The following is a 25,147-nucleotide window of genomic DNA, read 5'->3' as shown; positions in this document are numbered from 1 at the left end:
AACACACAAGTCAGCAGAACTTCCGAAGGCCGTATCTTTGGACTCAGACCTCGGAATGGGGCCTACCTTATGTCAAAACGACCGGCTCGGAAAGAGCTTTCCAATGGTCCAAGCCTTGACCCACAAGAGGCCTTTTTGGACTGAAGAATTGGGTTTTGGGCCTGATTCTCTGGCCCAAAACATGGCTCCAAGCCCATGCACGATTTTTGGATTTGAAAGTATAAAAACAAAAGCTTAGCTCTTTGTTAATGGTAGATAGTTAGACCTAGATTAAAGATTAGATTAGTAGCCTCCATTAATTAATTCTAGATCTAGTTTTCCTTAGATTTAATTAGTTTAATTTAATTAGTTTCATATCTTGTTTTTATTTAATTCCTTGAATGATTGTTCGTCATTTAATTAGATAAATAAAATAGTTATTATTATTCAATTTCAATTTTTATCATTTACAATTTATTAGATCTAATTTCAATTCTTGTTATCATTCAATTCTTAGTTATTAATTAGATTTTGATTATTGTTTAGTTAAATTTCATAAAGTTAGAATCTTTGTAATATGTTGTATTCAATTAATCAGTCTATAAATGATGGGTTGATGAATCAAGGCTAAAACCTCCATTAGAGGGGTTGATGAAGCCTTGATGAAAACTTAGTTGTATAGTGTAGAAGCGTTGTAGAGTCTATTCCATTCTAGAAGGTCGTGTTTCGCCATGAGAATGGGTGGACGACCTCACATGCTAGTTATAATTGGTAGAAATGCCATGTTAATTAGGGATTAGAACGAACAATTCTTACCGTAAGAACGTAAGAATTGGATTACAACAGTTTATTCTAGGTGATTAAGTTGGATTCGAGGTGGATTCAATTCCCCTCTAATTCTTTATCTAGATTCAAAAACATTAGTATTTTCATATATTTCGTAGTGACATTCAACATATTGCTTTTCATATTGCATCGTAGTATAATTCTCCCTCGTAAAACTCTCATTAGACTTAAAACCGACTAATTAGATTAGAAAACATTCCATGCTAGAGAACTAGGAGTGGAACGAATTTGTTACTCCACTCTATTTCGATAGAATTGAGAGTAGAAACTTTGATAAATATAGGTTCACAAGAAAGTTTTAGTTTACTTGCGTTTTGAGTTCATCGTTCATTTCGTAGGTAAACTATCTATTTTTACGTTTATCACAAACCTAGTGTCTGGCAGGTAAATTTAATTGAACAATTAAATATGCATAGTTTAAAATTAAAATTCAGCATATATTAACTTCAGGAGTTTTTCAAAAATAGACAACAGGAAAAAACAAATCTAAGTGTGTATGTGTTTCCTAAGTTTATTTGTAAAAGTTTTAGGAGAGTCCCTTTTCTTTATTGTCGGATTAAGTATGGCCTTCCAAAAGTGCTTCCACCATCTCAGCCAACCTATCCACACTCTTGAGACGAAATCTTGGCACGAAAGTCTCTTAGCAGATGTTTTGTAATCGTTACCCTATTCCCTCCAATAACTGCTGCCAGTTTAATTTAAACTTCCTGTTTTAACAGTAATCTATATATATTTAAAATTTTCCTTCTAGTTATCTAGCGTCTAAAGTAGCTTAAGCTTGGAAATGTGACTTGTAGGGACAGGGAAGACATCATGTGCTCAGGTTATCGCTAATCAAGCAGTAAGTAATCAAACACTATTTCCTTAGGGAAGACATCATGTGCTCGGGTTATTGCTAATCAAGCAATAAGTAATGAAATAATATTTCCTTTTTTCCCCATTAATACACACATTTGTCAGTTTCCTCCTATAAATAGACTTACATTTGTGACCCGTTCTACTTGAATTTTTTTTTTTATGGCAAGAAATCCTGTTTTCTGGTACTAAATTCAGCTAAACATGATTTACCATGTATTGTTGTCATATCTATTCCTTTTACTTTATTTTACTTTGTTGTCATGACTCCACCGCTAAAAGAAATGTGTTGTCGCCAAAGGAAGGAACAGGATACTTAGTGATGAGTGATGACCTAATGAGCGGATGGACTGCCTTTCTCAGTTCAACCTTAACCTGCCTGAGGTTTGGGTAAAAGGTAGGGTAAGTTCTAGAAACCCACAGACATCACCCCCACCAATCCAAACACACATAATCCAAAAAACAGAAAATAAAAGAAAAGAAAGAGAAATTGCTAGAAGTGTTTAACTTCCCAAGATCTAACAATTATAATGATATATGAAAATAAAATTTCATAAGTTACCTCACACGCTGCTTTGAAAGTAGGATAAATAGTTCCATTGACTATTCTGATTTCTTCAAAACTTCTAGGACCTTTGACAATATTAAGCAACATCCGTAAGTAAAATCTTTCTCCTGATGTAGGGTGAGCATAGTAAACACGGCCGATCTTTCTTTTACCCTTTCCTCGTCTAGGAGTCCACACTTTGTCATTGACTTGCCAAACCTATTTAGTGGGAAATTCCATATAAGTAAGTTCCCTAGCAGATGGATACATGGCATTGGCTTTAAACCATTCTGTAAATTTCGTTTTTGAAGCTTTCTCGCGTTTGATGACTTCTTCTGGTAAATCATTGTCACCATAGTAGACAATTTGTTCTCCTTCAAGATGAAATGGCAACCTCTCTACGCTTGGGTCTCTGTATTGAATTTCAAAGTTCAATAATCTCCAACATGCTTCAGAAGCAGAAAGATAACGACAATCAAGAAAACGTCCAACTTTGTCCACATCTCAAATGATTTGTTTCCCCATGTCTACATCTGTTGCGACATTCTCAACAATAAAAGCAGTGGCTCTATCTTTGCCCTTGTTAATATATTTGAAAAGATACTTTATCAACCTTGCCTTATTACAATGCTCAACATTTATGTGTGCTTGAAATTTAACACACAAATCGACATTATGTGGTATTACCCACCTATTGTCCAGTTCCTCAGTCTTATCAAACACTTTAATCGTGACTTTACGACCGTTGTTTCTTCTCATATAAACGGTGAAGTCATTGTGATCAATTGTAGTATCACTACAAAAATCCTTCGGATAGTGTTTAGAACATTTATTTTCCAACATACATGGCGAGCTTGGATTTTTATCTCCACAGGGTCCGTGCATCATAAATTATGTAACTGCTGCATATGCAACTTTATCTTCTGGGTCAGGAAGCTCAGCTGATATTAACTTATTTATCTGAGCAGGAGTCTTGGGCTTGGAACCATTATCCAAGAAAAGCAATATATTAGCATGAGGTAATCCTCTCTTCTGAAACTCTATTGTGTATATTGCTGCAAAAACAAATAAAAGACAATAAAAGAATTTAAGGTAAGCTTTTCATATAAGAAAAGATTATTCAATCCAACAGGGCATTAACTGCCAAATTATGCAAAAAAATTTTTTTTTTTTTGGAAACTCGAGGAAAGTATGGATTTTAGTATAGCATCTATTTTGAGTATGATACTGCAAAGTAAGTTCTAGGCAAAATGGAGAACTCTCAGATCACCGTTTGGCTTGGTAAATAGTTAACATGTGTTGCAATAAGCCAAGGTGCAACAGAAACCTGGATTCTATAGGTCATCTACCTTCTCAATAATGTGTAAACAATTAACACATAAAAGTTTTTAAGATGCAATAGCAACCCATACGTCGCATGAGCATTGGCCTCCCAAACCCATGGGATGCTTCCTAAACACCCCTGCCATAGGCTTTTGCTAGTATTCCTACACACATTCATCAGATACTTTCTCATCTATCTCTTGAGTAGTTCAGAAACTCTTTCTACCTTGTAGCAAAATGAACAATATCGATACTTTTAATTGCTCTCAGGGCCCAACCAGTCCTGCCCCACCCGGTTTTGTTGTATTTGCCTAAATGAATATGCAGCTCATGGAGCATGTCCTGGAGATTTATATATTGTTTTAACTATTGCAGGACTATCTATGAGAAGGTGATACTTTCTTGGCCTTAGAGGAAGCAATTGCAGTTGAAAATTCAGCCACAGTAGCTTTGCAGATTGATCCATCTATTCGTCGATCTAAATCATTCAAGATTATAGTCAATTTTTTTGCAGTAAATAAGTTCAGTTCAAGTGCATTTGTTGTTTAAGACATCTATCCAACAATATAGTTTGTATAATGGATAATCTTATTCTGGGAATTGATTATAATATGAAGTCATACACTTGTAGGGTGAATCCACCCACATGACATCTTGCTTTTACCAAATAATTGATTGAAAGGGGCTTTAGTTCTTATGACTATTTCTGCAGGCTCGGGTCACGAAGCTTCAAGATAAACTAACTGCTGCAAATATGGCTCCTTAACTTCGATATTGACTGAAACCTCTTTAAATACCTTTTAGGGATATGAGACAAAGGCAAGGCAAGGCAAGATGCTGAATTTCCATTATCTAGGTATTTTTAGCTTTAATCTTGTTTAATTTTGGTATTCTTTTTTTTTTTGTAGACTAACTTGAGGCGTATGCTGCTTTCTTAGTTGTAACTTGTAAGTATAATATATTAGTGGTGCTATTGAAAAAGGCTGAATCCCCATATTTTTAGCTTTCAATAGATACACTGAAGAGCTTTTACGTTAGGGAAATATCCCTTAACAATCACAGTTGTCCTACTCAGATGCAATCTATGGCAGAAGACATGCTTTCAGGACATTATTTTACTGTTCCTGAAATTCATAGTTGACAAAACCCTTGGCTTTTATCTTTGCTGAAAGTAGTGGAACTGAGCAATTAGTTATGTTTTGGAAGTTTCTGATCCTTAGATCTACTTTTAACTTGTGTGGACTGTATGATAGGTTGATGCAGTAGATCCAAAGAGTAGGCATAAAGGAAAGCTCGAGACAGAAAACTTACTACAGTCGAGAGATGTGAACTGGACTTCAATAAGACTGGTCTACATTTATGGCTCTTTGAACTACAACCCAGTTGAGGAATAGTTCTTTCACAGATTGAAAGCTAGTCGTCCAATTCCAAAATCCAATTGAGGGTTCAAATAACGAACTTGGCCATGTTAAGGTTAAAAGATTAAAATCTTTATCTCAAGTATAATGTACAATTCAAATTTATAGCTATAGCTACTTCTTATTTTATTTTTATTTAATTCTTAAATTTCTAACACATTCAACTGTGGAAACACATTACGTGATTTGGCCACCGCCTTTTATTCAGTTCTTGGTAATGAGAAAGCAAGCAAGCAAATCTTCACTATCTCTGGAGAGAAATATGTCACGTTTGATGGGTTAGCAAAGGCGTGTGCTAAGATAATTATAGTAGAGAATATAAAAGAATTCAACAAATGTTGTTCACTTGTTCAGGTTAAAGATTTTTCCTTTTCCTTTATTTGATTCCACTAATTTTTCAAGGCTGTTGGTTTCCCCGAACCTGAGATTGTTCACTATAATCCTAAGGAATTTGAATTTGGTAAAAATAAGGCATTCCCATACATACTAAATCCACTATAACATTTACTAAATTATGGCAACAAACATTGCAAAGAACATGTGCAATAGGTAAAAAGTAAAAAAGAAATAAAGAAAACATTGTACTGTTTTGTGTTTGGTTGGTGTGTGTGTGTGTGGCGCTACATGAATGCTAAGTCCATGGTTATTTATGTTGTTTTCTATGCTAAGTCGGGATAGCGCAGGAGCTTAACTAAATGTGTTTGAGTTAGGACATATTTATTGTTTAACTTTTCAAAAGTAGGGTCATTGACATTTAAAGCTTATGTGAAAACATTTAAATATAAAGACTGACCTGCCCAAGCTCTACCAAAATGTTTACGCCGTTGCAGATCAGTCATTAACTCGTGCAGTTTTATTTCAAATACCTGAGCAACAGTATCAGGGGCATCTTCAGGTTTTAGTCCCTTAGAAACCTTGTCCAATGCCATTTGAATTTCAGGCCACTTGGGGTTGCAAGTAAATGTGGTGAAAATGTCAGGAGTTCCAGCCCATCTGAAAATGGCTAGGGCATCCTGATAATTTTGTACCATATATCTTGGACCACCTGTAAAAGACGATGGTAAAACTAATCATTTGCCATTATAAATTAATTTTTAAACTTGTAAGTGAGTTTTGGGGATTTCAATAGACTTAATTACCTGTAAAAGATGATGGTAAAACTAATCGCCTACCAACAAATGCAGGTTTAGTGTCCCCAGAAACAACAACATCAACCAAACCTTGGTACAATTCTGCATGTATAGTATGTTGGTTATTTCTAACCCATGAAAGCCTCATCTCCTCAACAGCAATGTATGCTTCTACCCAAAACTGTAGCTTCAATCGTTTACTTTTGAATATTGTCAGCCCTTCATTTCCTCTCATTTGCATTCTAAATGCATAATACTCTCTCATGGTAACATGTTGTCTTTTACCCACTTTACTACCATTTCTGTACTTGGTTTCAGGCACATATCCATCTACTCCGTCAGGAAATAAGAGAGGGTATTGCATTAACATAAAACTTGGAAAAGTTTCATCAATTCTCTTTAAGGTTAACTAGTATTAACCCCCCCCCCCCCACTAGATGAGAAATTAGGGTCTCCCCCCTAAATACACACAAAAAAAAAAAGTCAAAGTGGGTTGACCAAAATTTTTTTGTGTGTATTTAGGGGGGAGACCCTAATTTCCTATCTAGTGGGGGGGAAATCCTAATTGGCTCATCTAGTGGGAGGGTAATACTAGTTCACCCTTCTCTTTAAGTTGTATCCTTTCTTGTCAACAATAATGTCACGGTGACCTTGAGATTCATCTCCATTACCAAAATGAGAGCAGCTACCTCATTAGAAGTTGGTAAGTTGTAGAGCCTTCCATCAGTTACTCTTCTGCTAATGAGTCTTATACTAACATCAGCGGTTTCATATTCTTCAAAATGATCTCTCGCCATTCTGTAAGTCTCAGCTATTCTGTTGTTTTCATTTAACATGCTAATGAGTCCTGCTATAATGTTTGGATCCAACGGTTTCTTCTTTTCAATCTTCTTACTAAAAGAGTTCAATCTGTTTTGCACTTCGTTGCCTGTATCATATATATATAACTGCCCAAATTTAGGAGTCTGACCTGGCACAAAGGGAAAAAACCAAATTAACTCGTAAAGAACATGTAAAAACAAAATAATTACGAAAATTCAAATGGCTAATTATTTGCTCCATTTTTCATTGAAGAAAATCATATCTACGTAAAAAAATGTAATATCCTAGCCAATAAAAAAAAAAAAATCTAATATCCTAATATCTAAGAATCTAATATTTTGAAATATTTTCAAGAGGGTATTGTAGTTCATTGGCTGTATCATATATGTATAATTGCCCAAATTTAGGAGGTGTACCTGGAATTGGTAACAGGGAACCAATTTTGTGGTGATTTTGTCCTCTGATCTTAAAAACATATGGTCCCCTACCATTGTTTATTTTTTTATCAACCACTCCCCCAGTTGATGTGAAAGCAAACATCGAGTTATACGCCCTCATGTTTTCTCTGTAATTTGTAGACATTTAACCACCTTCAGAATCTAGTAGCTGGTTTAGGAATGGAGGTGCATCAGCTAAAAGAGGAAGCTGAACTTTTCCATGGAGGCAGCATATTCCAAACTTTGGTTTCTTGGTCTGCTTTGTTCTACCAACCCTTTCTTTATACCAAAGTATTGCTCCACAAAACGAACACATAGACTTTGGCTCTCCAAAATTCCAGGCTTCTTGACAATTTCCTGTGTTAAACACAAACATATAAATTTCTTTAGGAATTTTTATCATAATACAAAATTAAAATATATGGAAAATCTTACTTTTATGTTCAGTTTCATTTGATATGTCTTCTTCATCACCATCTGATTCACTACTCATCATTTGTGAATAATAATCTTCGTTTAATGATACAGACTCATTAAACTCAGCAACAACGGATTTTTTCCTCTTCTTCTTCAGGTCAGCTCTTTTTTGCTTGGAAATTGTTTTCATTAATTCATTTCTTTCTTGATTTTGCATACACTCAACACCAAGAGGCCTTTTCCTTTTTTCCGCTAAATAACTCATTTGATTAGATCTATTAAGTTTACATTCTGCTTTACTTAAAACTAGATAAGTGCCTGCAAAATCAATCAATTAGTGTTTTTCTACCGCAATATTTGTGCTAGTGTATAACATAACTCAACAAAGAGGAGAGGGTATATGAACTGATATCATGAGGTATTAGGGTACCATGACAACTTCACAACCACAGAGAAAAGTCCACTTGAAAGAGTGGAGGTGTAAGTCCTTTTAACCACAACCACAGAGAACAGAATATACCTCATAAAAACGCAAAAATTTGATATACTGTATAGCATAATAATTATTATAAAATCATTCCATTTCCAATTCAGTTGATTTAAACTTAAAACTTTCATACCGGAAAACTAAATAAAAATAAAATAAAATAATCTAATAGTTTATACTGAAAAAATAGCAAGCACTGTCTTTCTAACATTTACTTTCATAATATAAGGAATATGTGTGATTATTATTGTTATTATCAGTGTGTGTGCTTATCCAGCACTTCAAGGTTTTTCGTAGACTCAAAAGGCAACAACAACATGTTAAATTCTAGGCATGTTTGTGCTTGAAATACCTTACCGCTGCATACCTTTCCCCACAGAGTGAATATAGATATTAAGATTGAATCAATACCTATTTTTTCCTTTGATTTTATTCTTGTCCTTCTTACTGCTCTAGGTTTTGCTCTATTTTTTGATGCTCTACCACTGGTTGAAGCACACTTTGATGTTCCTTTTGATACCATTGAAGCTATACAGTTGAGAGTTTTTAAAAAGTTGAGTTTGATATAATAAGTTGAGTTTTTGATTTAGTAGGTTTTAGGAATTCAAAATCTAACTCGGCTGCTAGGTTTGGCAGTTTTAAGAAATAAGAAGTGGAGTTTTTGGTTTATTAGGTTTTAGGAATTTTGTTTTATTAGGATTCGTAGAGTTTTAAGAAATCAGAAGTTGAGTTTGTACGTGTGTTTTGATATTTGAGGAGGCCCAAATAAATACAAAATAAACGAAGGAGTCTATGAGAATGCTTGGTTAAGAAAACAAATGTTTTGATATTTGAGTGGATCTAATCATTAATAACTTTTTGTGAAAATCGTTTTGATACAATACTAATTTCATGGATGTATTAAATTAGTACACCCTCACCCTGACAAACTATGCGTTATTTGCATGAGAGCATTCTTTTTTTGGGCAACTGTACAAAGTTTCAATTAGTAAATAAGTATGTTCCTGTTGACACTTTATGTTGATCAAGTTCTGAAACCTACTTAACCCCACAACTTGCAAATGCTCCCAACTTTACTTTAGTTAGCTGTTCAAAGGGTCATTTTTAGATTTGCTTAGGCCGCAGCCAAGTTACTACATCAAGAAAAGTATCAGGCAGATAAAACTTTGCACATCTTGTTCATCGACATCGACATTTCATTTCCTTCCTATTTTCAGCAATCATCAGTACATTATATGTTTCCATGATGTCAAGCATCTCAATGGTTTCCTTTGATTTGATTTCTTGGAATACCATCTTCAATATGCCTTTCATTGGAGAGCATGTTCATATCTGCGATGTCCAACACCTGTATCCAGAGATGATGACGGATTCATTGGAGAGCATGTTCATATTTGCGATGTCCAACACCCGTATCCAGAGATGATGACGGATAAGGACAGCTTCAACTTGGATGTCCCAAAGAACATTAGCATTATCGTGCCTCTGTAGCTAACATATCTGGGACAGGCAACAACAGAGAATTCACCTATAAAACACCATTAGTAATGCATTTGTCTACCACTGATTTGGATAAGATTCTCTATACTTTGTGTCTTCTCCCATCAGCAATCGTTGTCGCAAAGATTGCTTGCTGTTGAACCCTCTTCATTTGGTGTTTCTTTCTACCGCAAACATGGAAGCCGAGTGCAACACTTCTTCTCTTTCTGAAATGAACCACTCTCGATTCTTTGCTCCTAATGTTTCAGAATATGAGGTTGATGTTATAGCGGCTTCAACAATAGAGGGAACATTAACTTGCCCTTCTAGGATTGTATCTTTTTAATCTCGATTAAAGAAGTTGTGTCATCTTTAACATTTTCCTCTCTTTCTTCTCACATCGGGGACCACATCAACATCTTTAAATGCCTTTTCTCCATCAAAAGACTTCTCAAAGAAACTTCAGCCAGAATTTGAGTCATTTCCATCTTCATTATCGATGACTAGGGGCTCAGATCTTTTTAATCTCAACAGATGCAAATTCACTTTTAATATCTTCCTCAGTATTTTCTCTTCATCCACTTGAATAGCCTCAAAGGTTTTTCCCCTTCAAAAGATTTTCCAAAGAAGTATAGCGAACCGAATCAGCCCCTCTTCTTTTTTGATACCATCCGCGGGCTCTATACCATTGGAAGTGCCAACCCAAGGCACTATACCATCTTTAATTTAACAAATTCTTCTTTCTTTTCTTCAGGGGATCACTTCCGCCTCCCTGGATAGTACCGGTTCTCCAGCAAGTATAGCAGAATTGGCATCAACCCCAACTTCTTGCTTTGTAGTCTTAGGTTCAGCTGATGCCCCGCTTTAATTTTTCTAACTTCTCTTCTTCAGCTTTTCCTACTTCAAGCCAACTCTTCCTCGAATTCTCAACCTCATCAAGCGAAGTTTCATCTTTTAGTGCACTGTCCACATTAGTCTTATCCAAAACATCAGGAATAGCAACTACTTCTTTGTATTCGAGAACTGATGGAGTTTTGAATGCAAAGGATTCAGTAGCCTCCGCTGCTTTATCGACATATACTCCATCTTTCACAACTTCACTCTCAGCACTTTCCTTAGGCTCAATATCCTCAGATTTTTTATCAACATCTTCAACAGTTTCAAGTTAGTTTACTGGTTTGTCTGCCACGTCCACAACTGATTCGGGGTTTTCAACTACTTTAGTGCCTCCGTTGCTTTATCGACATATACTCCATCTTTCACAACTTCACTCTCAGCACTTTCCTTAGGGTCAATATCCTCAGATTTTTTATCAACATCTTCAATTCACCATCAACGTTTACCTCACCAATACAGTCAAATCGAGGCATGTCATACGTGCATAAAGGTCGCATGGGCTGTGAATAGATCTTGCGTACCCCTTTTATAGCAATCATCAACAAACAGGTACACATCTTTGTTTAACTTCCGAAGTGCTGCACATGCATGTATACACGGAAGGCGAAAACATTCCAATCATTACATGAACATGTCCTATTCTCAAGATTCACACAATGGTAAACCCTCTCCTCCTCGAATCTCATACTCATATGTTGAAGATTGATGTGCCTCAAGTCTTTCACGCAGAACAATATTTTTTCTTCGAACAATAGAAGTACTTGAATGGTCTTCCTTAGGAATATTTGTTGGACTTGAAACCCCCATCAACTGCAAAGTTCTCTCGAGTATCCATGGTGCATATAATTTCTTTCATCTTCATTAGGACTCAAGATCATTAGGATCAATGTCTTTCTCAGCCTAGGATTTGATCAAGTAGGGAAGAAACACGATGGGTTTTATTGGATATGATGGTGGAGGGGTTAAGGGAGGACTCGGGACAACCTTGTCCGGAGAACTGGACTTTCATTAAGCTAGAGTGGGTTTTGAAGCCAATGCCTTCAACTGTTTACCTTGGTTTAAAATGGTTTCTTGACACTCAGCCGACTTTTCGAAGTCTATGCGAGATCTCCCACCGCAAGGTCAATCATTATAAAAATTTAAGCAAGAATTGCAATTTGCAATCGAGATGTTGAAATCTTTGAAATTCAGTCCTCCCATTGAAAGTTAATTCACAAATCAATAATAACCACCGTCCTTGTCTTCTATTGACTCGCAAATTCAAGATTCCTTGAAAATTTGGAAGCGATGGCGGTGGATTTACTCATTATAAGCCAAAAAAAAATCTTTGTAGTCCGAGACAATCTTTCAGCCTTTTGAGTATAGCACGGAGAGAACAAATTTATTTAGCTTCTTCTAAATTATTGAGCCAAAACAAATCTAGAAAGGATGTCATACAACAATTGTCTCTAGTTCCTTATTTTCATAAACTATCATGCATTATTTTAAAATAATGTTTAGCTCCTTCTGAACTTCTTTCAGTATTCATCTGTTAATGCATTGTACTTCTAAATCTTCATTGAGGATAAACTTATGTCAACCACTTTCTGTTATGACATAGGTTAGTGTTGAGATACACGAAAACCTTAGGAATATCATATCAACATTATAAAATTATTACCTTGTACATATCCTATACCTATATATATGTTGAAGCTTTTATGTTTAGATGGAACCCCTATCCTATGAACTTTGAAGAGTTTTGCGCGGCTGGGATCAGCCCATATCAGCTGGAGGCTCTTGAAGGGTGGGAACAGATTGCTAGTACAGCTTTTGAGTATTTTGAGCAGGAGGGAAACTGGGTGATATTTGTGGAGGAATTGGCACGGGTGTGCCTGACCATGTCATTCTTCAGTTACTTTGTATGCATCTTTCTGTGTTTTACCTACTATTACATCCATGCAGGAAATGAACCTAGGACCCAGCGCACCCTCCGTACTCAGTGACTAGATAAGGAACTCCGATGGGAAGCTAAGTTTCTTGGGGTACACCAAATTTTTGCATGGTGTCACAATCAATCGACATGTATTCGACCTTTAACCCTCCCACAGTTAGCTTCTTAGCTGGATCGGGTTTGGGAATAAGCAGTTCGTTCTTGCCAATATCATCACCTTATAGAAGACATCTGATATGGGAATCTAATTCTGCCCTAAACAAACAATCCCCAGTACTGCAACCTTGGACAAAGAAGAGCGGTCTCTTCCACCATCAAAGCATGTGTCGAGTCAGGCGTTCTCTTATCCCGAACTACCACCAACTCAGCAATGCTCTTACACTCGAAAGCAAATATCAATGGTAACACCATGCATACTCCATATGTTAATCTTTTTTCCCTTAATTATCTCCGATGAATGAATTTTGTGGTATTGTGGTTGGATCTCTCCATTAGTTGCTTGGAAACTACATAGAAAGTCTGTAGTTTTCTTGTTAATTATTCCGCCTTAAGCATGAGCTCGGAATTTGTTTAAAAATGTACCATTGTATTTGCTTTAGCCAAAAGGTTTACATTAAATTTCCTTTTGGTGCAGGTGTTAATGTTCTATGTGGAATGGGACTACTTTCAACGCCCTACGCAAATCCGCGAAGGAGGTTGGATGAGCCTATGGATACTACCGATGTATCACCTATAAACAACGAGAGAGAATTCAGCCAAACACCCTCTTGTTCTGAGAATCGGTGTTCAATGTTCAAAGCAGAATATTAAATCATAGAGTTAGCATGGCAACACAATCTAAGCTGAGTTCCGTTCAGTCTAATTCATATGATAAGTGGTTCAGTGTGATAACTGTTCAAAGTAGGAATCTGAAATAGAACGAAGAACGGGATGATGGCTCCTACTAACCCCAAAGTCAAACACCGCCCTCGGGAGCCATGGGACCCTTGAGACATTCATCTCTGTCTGTCTCCCACACATTCTTTACAGCTTGTTTTGTTAATTTCTCAACTCTCTTCTCTGGCCGAGTCCACCTACTTTCAATGGAGCAAGACATAGGCGGACTTCAAAGGGTTCTCTGGCAGTCTTCCTTGTATAGAGATGCCTGATATTTCAACTAGGCAATCTTTTCTGCTGGAATAACCGGGGATTCAGCCATAAAACTTCACAGAACATACTCGCCACAAACTTTGATCTCTTCATCCTCGTATAGTATTTTAAGAATTTGGTTTAGTAGTTTTTAGGACTTTTATTTTATTAGGATTGGTTTTAAAAGAGATTAGGAGAACCAAATAAATAAAGAATAAAAGAAGGAAAAAGTAGCAAATCTAGGGAGGTCAAACTAATTTATAAAGTTTCCTTTTTTTTAGGAATGTATGAGAATGCACGGTTTGGAAAATAAAGACATAAGATGAGGAGAGAGATAAGGTATATATATATATATATATATATATATATATATATATATATATATATATATATATATATATATATATATATATATATATATATATATATATATATATATATGTACGATCTTAGAAGTACATACTTATTTTAAGTTAAAATAAGTACGTAACTTCACCTAGAAAATGAATTCAAACCTAATTTTTTGTAGATATCATCTACTCACCATAAACATCATCTCTACAAAATTTCAACTCATTTGAAAATCTCTAACTTAGGCAAAAGATGATTGCAAAAATATTATTTTATGGACCGTTAGATTTCTTTTTAAAGATGACAATAATTTTTAGCTAGGTCAGAGGTTTCCAAATTAGCTCAAATTTTGCAGAGATGATCTTTATAGTATGTAGGTAATACCCACAAAATATTAGAGTTGAATTCATTTTCTAGGTGATGTTTTACTTACGTACTTATTTTAGCTTTAAAATAAGTATGTACTTCTAAGATCGGGCCTATATATATATATATTAATTTTTTTAGAAATGAACCAATCCATCATCACTCACCACCATACTCGTGGACAATCTCAGTGGTCAAAAACAAATATTATACGGTCAACGTACGATCAAATCTAGTAAAATACGTTGACTAACAGCTTGAGACAGACTAGTTGACGGAGTGTGACTAAAATCAAATATTTGAACTTCGTGTGACTAAACTCAAAATTGCGCTAATATAATGTGACGTACTACAAAAAACCCTATATATTTTTTCAAAGTTAATGCACAAATGTCTTCAACACCAACAATAGCAAAAACCTCTCTCTAACAAAACCATCACAATTAACAAATCTTATAATAATTACCATTTGCTCTCTCCGTGAATTATTTTGTGCTTCATCCACAAGGATACAAAACTTTGCATCACCAACATCCTCACGTATTTTCTTTCTCACATTTTTGGCAAATATATGCAAAAGTGCCTTTTGAATACCATGTGAGGTATACATGGCATTTCCCGAACAATTACCTACTATTTCGGCAACTTTCTTGTTCAACAATTTTGAAAACTCAAACATTGCAAGAAAACTTCCACAATTCTTTGACTTATCATGGCCTCTAAAAGAAAACCCTTGTAGTGCAAGCATCCGAATATATTGAACAATATTTCGGAGTAGGATCCGATTATTTGCAATCACTTAATTAGAAAGTGTATTGATAACACTATCTATATGTCAAGAATGATTCATTAGATTCTCACAATATAATGTTGGCGATCTATGTGGAGAACAAAGACCACTTTCATGTTTCAAAAAAGAACATTGCTTCCCACTATTAATTTTTCTCCAATTTTGAAACCCATCAATGGTAAACACCGGATGCTTCAGAGGATCTGTTTCAAAGAGAAAACAATAGCAACAATATGCTCTATCCTTATGGAGTGAGTACTCTAGCCAAGGAAATAGTTTATACCATTTAGCGTTGAACCGACGTCCTTGTTTTCCAAACATAGTCAATGGATAATCTTTTTCGTTCTCATGAGCCGGTCGACAAGGTCCCATTCTAAGATAAGCTACTCGGACTTCATCACGTTTGTTAAGCGGGTATTCATATATAGCAATACATTTACCCGGATCACGTTCAAATGGAGAAGTGACATCAACTTCCATAGGTGTAACTTCTTGAGCTTTGGAAGAATGTTCAACTCCGACTCTTTGGACTTGAGAAGAAGGTTCAACTCTTTCAATTTTGACAACTTGAACTTTGGTAGGACGTTGCCCATCTCCACCAAGTTTTGAAGTATAAAGAATAGATGTTGAAGTTTCGCCACTTTCCGGTTTATCAACTTTTCGCTTATAGAACGATAAAAGAGTTCATGGTTTTTTGGGCGCTTGATGATGCGACATTGTAACCTAAGATATTAAATAATTATCAATATACAATACATAGAGAAAATAATTATCATTGGGCATTATCACATCATCCACACAATCCAAAATTTCTAATGCATAAAAACAAAATCCAATTCAAACAAATAGTTCTATTGGTGTCACTAAATCCCTAGACAAATAAACGAATTAATATAAACAATTTAAATAAATTGGTGTCTTAACTAAACTAATGTCTAATGCACAAACATTTAAACAACTAAACAAGTATCATAATAAATTAATAAATTGAGAATAATTGAACTAAAATATTTACCTTATGAGAATAATAAGAGTTTGCAAGAGTCGAAGAAGTGAAAAACCGAAGAAAGGAATAAGCAAATACTCCCAAGAGGCCAAGAGCGAGGAAGAAGAACCGAGAGTGTGGGATACTACCGAGAGTTCAGACTTCAGAGTTACCCGAAAGTTTCTACTTTCTAAGATTTTGTTCGTTTCTGTCTGTTAGTATTTCTAATTTCTAACTTTTTAAGTGATTGGGCTCATGGGCTAAGTGCCTAGAGAACTTAGTGTAAAGTGTCTAAGTGATTGGGCTCAATGAGTCAATGGGCTGGGCTAAGTTTGTTGGCTTCAGTTTCTATTTTGTAAACAACATTGTAATGTTGCCCCCCTTATTCCAAAAGAAGTCATTGTAATGTTGCCCCCCTTATTCCAAAAAAACTCCTGACATCGCTCAATTAAGGAGTATGTTCAAAAAGATTTGTTTGAGGGTAAATGATAGACTACCAAAACTAACCCAGGACGGACAAACTAGTTGCTCACAGGACTAATTGCAATCATTGTCACCAAGTTCGGCGTTTTTTTGAAAAAATGCGTTTAAAACCCAAGATATTGGCAAGGCGTCTTGTTCCAGTTTAAAACCGGGGTTTACCCGTTTTAAACTTAAAAAACGTTTAAAACCCGAGATTTTGAAAATCTCCCGTTTAAAACTTTTTTTTTTTTTAATCTAAAAGAAAACACGAAGAAGAAAAAGGGGTTTTGGAGTTTACCTTTTTGAAGAGTGGGCGTTAGATTGACTTATTGAGACAGTTTTATTTTGTTTTGGACTATTAATAATTAATTATAAATTTTAAAGTTATTAACTTATTTGTAGAACTTGATTATGCCATTATGGTTGGTAATTAGTAGTATCTTATTTAGAGTCGTGTTTTGGTACTGAATCTAAAACTTCTAGTATTTGGATGAGTAATGATAATTTGATACTTTCATGTATTTGAATTTTCTTTCATTTGTATTATTTTTATTTTTATTTTATATGTCAATTCTTTTTTTCACTCTTATAAAAAAATCAAATTATTTATCTATTATATTCTTTATCATCGGTTTTTACCGTTTCTTTTACGTATTGTATGCGTGATATAACGTTTAAACCCCGCTTTTACCGTTTTAAACCCGTTTTTTATGCTCCACGTTTTTTAATGTTTTTTTTTTTTTGTTTTTTTCCTGAGACGTTCTGTTTAAAACACGAACTAAGTTTTTTTTTTTCAAATACACCGTTTTAAACCCGTACCGTACTTGGTGACAATGATTGCAATAGACTACTTAACCAAAGTAATAGTTGGATTTTGATTTGTACATGCAAAGGGTTAAGAGTATGTGGACTGAGAAGAGAAATAGTCCCACATCAAACGATAACTGAGTTCATCACGGATTGATACAGTGGGATCTCTCACCAACTAGTACCGAGACTTTTTTCAGATAAAACACTCATACTCATGGGCAAGTTGTGGACCAAGCCAATGGAAAGTTGTTGGGGGGAGGGGAGAGACAATATCAGTACTAGGGATCCCATGAGCGCAGAGGTCCAAGTCTAGCAACTAGTATTAGACTAAATGGTTTGGCAAGGACAAAATCACTAATCATGCTAACTAGAGGGGAGTGATATTCTCTATCCAGCACGCGCCTAACATGGTGGAAATGACACATCGACCTATGGATCCAGGTCGCATCCATGAGCTAGTAGAACGCTACAGACAGATCGCAGTATCACGCGAACTACGCTAGGAAGTGACACAGATACCCTTTCTAGAAGCAATCATGACTAAAGGTGTACTTGCACATATCTTTACCGTCAGCCACTGGTCACGGCCGCAAGCTACTTATACAGACTGACACTCCACATCATTACAGCAGACCTATGAGGACAGTTCTCACATGTTACCCTGATCTCCACCCCTCGTTTGGGACACCCTTTACACGTGGTGGGCAAGGATACACTCTCGATATCTATAAATACCTCCCCTATGAACTACGCCAGACCTGATTCTACTCTCCCCCACAAAACCAAGAGTAAGATACGTAGGCAGTTCGCTCTCAAGTCGAACTCGGTCCATCCAACAACATATTCCAGTCCCCCATTGACTGTTTGTAAGGGAAAACCAAACAACACCTTTACATTGGCGCCGTCTGTGGTCTCGATTACTTGAGAAACCAAACCATTTCCAAACAAATCCGTAGCCAAAACTCTCAAGCCCACAAAGCATGGCAAGCCTCGAAGCTCAACTCCACATTTTAGCAGGACAACTAGGGACAGTGAACGAGCAAATAGCTGAGCTCAGGCAATAAAACGTCACACTACGTGCACAAGTGGATACACAGAACCCACTAGGTATCACCGCAGAGGACGACGTCATCAACGTCAGTCAACAGATCAACAAGCTGAGCCAAAGGCTCGACAAAAATGCGGTAAAGAAAGACTCCACCCAGATAGTGCAAAAAATGCTGAAAACCTACCGCGCATCTCCATTTGCTGCTGAGTTACTCCACAAAGTCTCTCCTCCAGACTTCATCCAACCACAGTTCCCAATGTACGACGGCCGCACATGCCCAGGCCAGCATATATCCCGGTATGTTCAAAGTCTAGCACTCTACAGTGCACCAGAGTTCGACCACCTTCATTGCAGACTGTTTCCGGCTAGTCTAAAAGATGGCCCACTCGACTGGTTCTTCTCCCTCGAGGCAGACTCGATAAAAAGCTTCGAACAGCTCACCGACCTGTTCGCAGGCCAATACGTCCATAATAGACGTAAGAAGGGCGATCTCAATTCACTCTTTCAGCTTGCTCTCGGTAAGGAGGAAACCTTCCGCTCCTTCTTAAGTCGGTTCAAAACAGAACTTTTAGACATGGAAAGTGGCCTCAAAGAGTCATTTGCTGCAGTGGCTTTCACAAATGCCTGCCGCACCCGCAACACTGCACTCACCAGATCGCTCCTGAAAGAACAGCCAGAAACGTTGGCCGAGCTGTACGCTCGAGTTGATAGGTACATCAAGTTACAAGAAGGTTTGAAAACTCAGAACCAAGAAGAAGAAGAAACAGAAGAAGGAGAGGTTTACGAGGTAGCATCATCCTCTAAAAAACGACCCCGACAACAAGGGCAGCCCTCCAAACCCAAACCAAGCAATGACCGAGAATTTGCCGTACTCACCAGATCTCCTAGTTACATACTAGAGAAGATCAAATGAGCTGCCTACTATCGACCTGAGATAAGGCAACCAGCAGATTGCCCCGACCAGCCCTACTGTGCTTTCCACCGAGCTAAGTGCCATGAGACCGATGTGTGCTGGGGGCTCAAGCACTATTTGCAGGATCTCGTAGAAGCCGGACACATCAAGAAATACACCAACATACCCGACGGCTGACCTGCGCCACAAGCTCATGGCCCGCAGAATACGAAGCAGATCCCCACCCCGACGTAGCAATCAGAGGGCCCAAGGTCGTTCTCACAGCAGAGGACGTTCCAGAGACCGCTCCCGTCAAGATCGCCACCAGCCATCAACAGGTCGCGAGTATGACAGAACCATCCACATGATCACACTTCAGGATGATTCCATTTCAACTTCGCGAGAAAAGAGAAGGCGCGTTGGCGCCCTTCATGAAGTTTACAACTTTTCTTCACAGGCCGCACCCGCGCCACGCAGTTCAGGACGCAGGTCAGGAGACTTCACCTTCTCAAAGGCCGACCTCAACAAGGTTTGCCTCCCACACAATGACGTACTCGTGGTCCACGTCAAAATCAGTGATTGGACCATCAAGCGAGTTTTGATAGATCCTGGCAGCTCCTGCGATATTTTGTTCTACCATATGATCCAAGAGATGAACCTGCCAAAGTCGGTCTTCATAGACCCAATCGCACCCCTCTTCGGATTCAATGGCTCTAGGGCCGACCCAATAAGAGACATCATACTCCCAGTCTCAGTGGGCTCCCGAGAAGACAAGGTCAGCTTCAACATGCGTTTCAGCGTCCTCGATAGCAAGTCGTCTTACAACGCCATTCTAGGACGATGATGGATCCATCAAATGCAGGCAGTGCCGTCCACTTTGCATCAAGTGATCCGTTTTCCTGGCCCGAAGGGAATGATGGAGCTTCGGAGCAACCAGCTCGAGGCCTATCATTGTAACCAGATCATCGCAGCGAACAAGATCACCGAATCTCCCATCACCGTCAGAAACGAGCCAACCAGCTATACAATGGCCAAAGACTTAGTGGCCGAGGTCAGAGCCAGCGCACCAAAACAGAACGCTGGGGGCTCCAACAAGAACTTCCTCTCACCAGCCCGGATCCCGACCTCCACCAAGGCAGCAGTTATCCCAGCGTTGCAAATCCTTGAGGTCGCCCCAGTAGAGAGCGTCACGTGCAAGCAGAGCCTAGAGATCGCCCCACCAGCTCTCATACAACCAACGCAGCTGCAGCAAACCATCCCAGTTTCTGTTGTCACGGCAACAGAAGTCACCTCTGACCCTGTTGTCGTAACCATAGAAGACGCTCCAGCTCCTACAACTAGTCAGTCATCTGACCAGCACGACATCTGCAAAGTGCAATCCTCCAGAGAGCACTCAAACCGCACAGAACCCGGCACCGACTGAAGAAAGGCAGCAAGTGAATCTGGGAACAAAAGACGACCCTAAACTCGTCTATGTCGGGGCTAACCTCAACCCCACACTTAAAGCTCATCTTGTAAATTTTCTGTCCATGAATAAAGATGTGTTCGCTTGGTCGTATATCGACGTACCTGGTATAGATCCTAGTGTTGCATGCCATCGGTTAAACGTCAACCCTAGTGCCAAACCAGTTTGACAACAACCCAGAAGATTGTCATTACGTTTTCAAAAAGCAGTCAACGATGAGGTCGATAAACTCAAATAGGTCGGTTTCATCAGGAAGGTCGATTACCCAGATTAGGTAGCAAACATAGTGGTCGTTCCAAAAAAGAATGGTACAGTTCGCCTGTGCGTCGACTTCACCAACGTCAACCAAGAAACACCTAAGGACAGCTTCCCACTACCTAGAATCAACCGACTTGTCGACCAGACTTGTGGACACGAGCTGTTATCATTCATGGATGCATATAGTGGGTACAACCAAATACCACTCGCTGAAGAAGATCAGGAGAAGACCTCATTCATCACTGAGCAAGGAATTTATTCTTACAACGCGTTCTCCGCTTCGATGAAGAATCGCGGGGCGACATATCAACGACTGGTAACTGACATGTTCCAGGAGATACCATGGAGGTCTACATCGACGACATGGTTGTCAAAAGCAAAAAAGTAGGCGACCACCTTACTCACCTTGAGCAAGCGTTTTCCAGATTACGACGAACCGGAATGAAGCTGAACCCAGAGAAGTGCCTTTTTGGAGCATCCTCCGGAAAATTTCTAGGATATCGTGTCTCGCGCAAATGGTATCGATCGGAATCCAGACCAAATTCGGGCATTCTTAGACATGCCCGACCCACAAACAAAGAAACAGATACAAAAGTTGTCAAGCATGGTTGCTGCACTCAACCGATTCATATCGAGAGCGTCAGATAAGTGCCGATCGTTCCTACAGATACTGAAAAAAGGCGAGCAGTTCTCATGGAACGATCAATGCCACCAAGCATTCTCCACTCTCAAGGAATACCTCACAACACCTCCCGTCTTAGCTAAACCAACAGACGGAGAAACTCTGGGGCTCTATCTGGCAGTATCGGACTTCGCCATCAGTTCGGTTTTCTTCAAAGAGGAACATAATTCAGAAAAGCCGATCTACTTCACAAGTAAGATGCTCACTCCAGCCGAGAAGAATTATTCCCACGTGGAGAGAGCAGTGCTTGCTTTATTATACTCGGCAAGAAAATTCAGACCTTACTTCCAAGCCCATCCAATCAAAGTACTTAGCGATCTTCCATTGAAGCGGATCCTTCACAATGAAAATAAGACTACTAGGATGGCAATATGGGCCGAAGAATTGGGCGAGCACCACATGGACTTCGTCCCCCGCACGTCGCAGAAGGGTCAGGTCGTCGTAGACTTCCTAGCAGATTTTCCAGTCGACGACCCTAATTGGGAGGCAGAAGAAGAGGTCACACCCACAAAAGCAAACATAAAAACATTCTGGTCCCTCTACGTAGATGGTTCCAGCAACCCAAGAGGCAGTGGTATCGGAATCGTTTTAGTATCTCCCGAGGGAGCTATGATAGAGAAAGCAGTTCGTATATACTTCGCAACTTCCAATAACAAAGCGGAGTACGAGGCACTACTAATGGGGCTGTGTGCGGCAATCCAGCTCGGTGTAAAGGAGCTCCAAATCTTTAGTGACTCGCAACTGGTTGTTCGCCAGATCACAAAAGAGTACACTACCAACGAAGGTAACCTTTCCAAGTACCTTCAAGTTGTTAATGATTTACTTCCTTCTTTCAGCAGAGCTACGGTACACCATTTTTTGCGTGACGAGAACCGTCACGCAGATAGCTTAGCGTACTTAGCCACTCAGACACCGAACTGTGCCCCTAGACAACTGACCATTGAAGTGGTCAACCGACCGGCTTACCAAGCGGACCATGTCTTAGAAATCAGCGACCTGTGCCCACTCTCTGGAGATCAGATGAGCCAGACGTGGATGCAGCCTATTAAACAAGATATCCCAAAGACGATGCGCTTCCCGGATGAGCCGCGTGCAAAGCCGAAGATGCCGCACCAGGCACGTAGCTATTGTTTGGTAAATGACAGATTATTTCGCAAATCCGTTGGGGGACCTCATCTGAGATGCATCAGTCCAGAACAAGGCCAGTTAATTTTCACTGAAATTCATGAAGGAGAGTGTGGAAATTATGCTGGAGGTCGCTCGTTAGCCCATAAAGCGATCTCCCAAGGATACTTCTGGCCCAGTATGCAGATTGATGCCAAAACGTATGTCCTCAAGTGTGTCAAATGTCAAACATTTGGTCACAATATCATCTGACCGACCCGCGAGAAATGACGAAGATCGCGAGCCGCCGGCCGTTCCACATGTGGGGCATGGACATTATGGGACCATTCATCCCTCGAGAAAAAAATCACCGCTTCCGCTTTGTCTTAGCTGCCCGCATTACTTCACTAAGTGGGGTCGGCAGTTCCGTTGGCACACGCCAAAGAGTCACATGTCAGGAATTTCATTTGGACTCATATCATCACCAGATTCGGCTTACCACACACACTAGTGATGGACAACGGTTCCCAGTTCAAGGGCAAAACAGTCAGAGAGTTCCTGGCCAAGTGGAAAATCGTTCATGCATTCTCCACTCCCCAGTATGCTAAAAGAAATGGACAGGCAGAGGCCAGCAACAAAGCCATTCTAGAGAATTTGAAGAAAAAGATTGAAAAGATCAAGAGCCAATGGCCAAATCAGCTCAAGAACATACTATGGGCTCACCGCACCACAGCTCGCTCCAGTACCGGTGAATCACCATTTTCCTTATGTTATGGCACGAATCACCATTTTCCCGATATGTTATGGCATAATGAATTAGCCGAGGTCATCTCCTCGAAGGATCTAGCAGCTATCAGAGTAGCATCCTACCAACAAATCCTAAAGCGGTCCTACAACAAACGAGTACATCCTCGATCTTTTCAACCTGGGGATCTAGTCTTGAAAAAAACTCAAGATGACTCTAAGCTAGCGCCAACGTGGGAAGGCCCTTACATAGTGGAACGGGTAGTTGGCAATGGAGCGTATTGGATTAAAACCCAAGAGGGGAAGTTATTGCCACGACCTTGGAACACGTACTTGTTAAAAAAGTTTTACCAGTAGTTGCATTATGTTTTGTAATTCATGTTTCCATTTGCTACAAGTTCAAGTGTAAGATACTAAAGATTGTTATCATAGACTGCGGTATTTACTCGCATCTCCAAGCCACGCCACTCGCACCGCAAGCACCATATGCACTACTTACAGGCTCATAGCCTCTCCGAATCTCGCTAGTTGAGGACCTATGCTCCTAGGATCAACTCAGCGAGAACGCTCAGAGCAGCACGCCCTCAGGGGCTACACACGCTCTCAAGCGAGCAGAACGCTCTCAGGAGCTTACAGGCTCATGATAAGCACCCAAAAGTGTATTATAAAACCCCATTGAGACATATAAATTTGGTTAATTATGTGTTTAATAATCATGAAATAAATATGTTTTCATACTTTTGCAGGTATTTGCAGTAAACATGGAAATATTGGTTAAACCTGCGATAAAGCATGAGGAACGGCGTATATATGAATTCTTCCAAATCCGCACAGAAGCATCAAACTTCCAAAGCTCTTACCTCTCGAACCAGGACTCCGAATGCGACAAGTGAGCTGCTCAGACAATCAAGACGATGAACTCTACGCATAGGCGGGAAGTTATAAAACTGCCCAAAATACCGGACCGCCACTGGACTGCACATGGACCCACTATGCAGTGCCACAAGATTGGATGAGTTATCAATCATGGAGCATGTCAAGACAAAAATAACAAATTATTGGTGCAAAGTTGACACCTTGCATGTAATAAATTAGATTAGGTGTTAATAGTGAAAAAAAGGCAAGGTGTCACTTTGTTTTAATGTGGTGGATAAAAATGAATTAATGTGGTTTGATGATTCACGTGGGAGAAAATGAGATTTCTCTCAAATGGAGAAGAAATTAGACAAGGGTGGGGGACACTCCATTTACTCCCTTGACTTATTTTCCTTACATGGCATTATTTTAGTTCCTTAATGAAAAAAATCATAAGTTAGTTTTTAGTTTTTATTAGAAAGCTTGTAATAGTTTTAATGGAGGAAACACTTGTTTTCTTCCAGAAAATAAATAGAAGTGAGTTTGATTGTTTATCTTCTTCCTTTTTCTCTCTTTCTTTGTTTCTCTAGTTTAAATTCCTTGTCTCAAGGATCATGAGCTAACTTCCCTTTTGGGG

At 38.7% G+C, this 25,147-nt stretch overlaps 2 protein-coding genes across 2 annotated transcripts; one reads left to right on the top strand and one right to left on the bottom strand.

Annotated features, from left to right (window-relative positions):
- Positions 1–3,118: 3,118 nt before the first annotated feature.
- On the bottom strand, positions 3,119–7,697 carry LOC147481056 (uncharacterized). Its single transcript, XM_086578820.1, has 5 exons — positions 7,337–7,697; positions 6,770–7,068; positions 6,108–6,285; positions 5,762–6,013; positions 3,119–3,282 (listed from the first exon to the last, which is right to left on the bottom strand). The coding sequence occupies exons 1-5, from the start codon at positions 7,500–7,502 to the stop codon at positions 3,119–3,121; spliced, it is 1,059 nt and encodes a 352-aa protein (XP_086434946.1). The 5' UTR covers positions 7,503–7,697.
- A 10,982-nt stretch (positions 7,698–18,679) lies between these two features.
- LOC147481055 (uncharacterized) lies at positions 18,680–19,423 on the top strand. Its single transcript, XM_086578819.1, has one exon. It carries the CDS (start codon positions 18,680–18,682, stop codon positions 19,421–19,423), a length of 744 nt encoding a protein of 247 aa, XP_086434945.1.
- The last annotated feature ends 5,724 nt before the right edge of the window (positions 19,424–25,147 follow it).

Source organism: Coptis chinensis, chromosome 8 (genome assembly GCF_015680905.1).
Source record: "Coptis chinensis isolate HL-2020 chromosome 8, ASM1568090v1, whole genome shotgun sequence".
Lineage (NCBI taxonomy): Eukaryota > Viridiplantae > Streptophyta > Magnoliopsida > Ranunculales > Ranunculaceae > Coptis > Coptis chinensis.
Note: the sequence above shows the minus strand (reverse complement) of the source record. Positions and strands in the feature narration are given on the sequence as shown.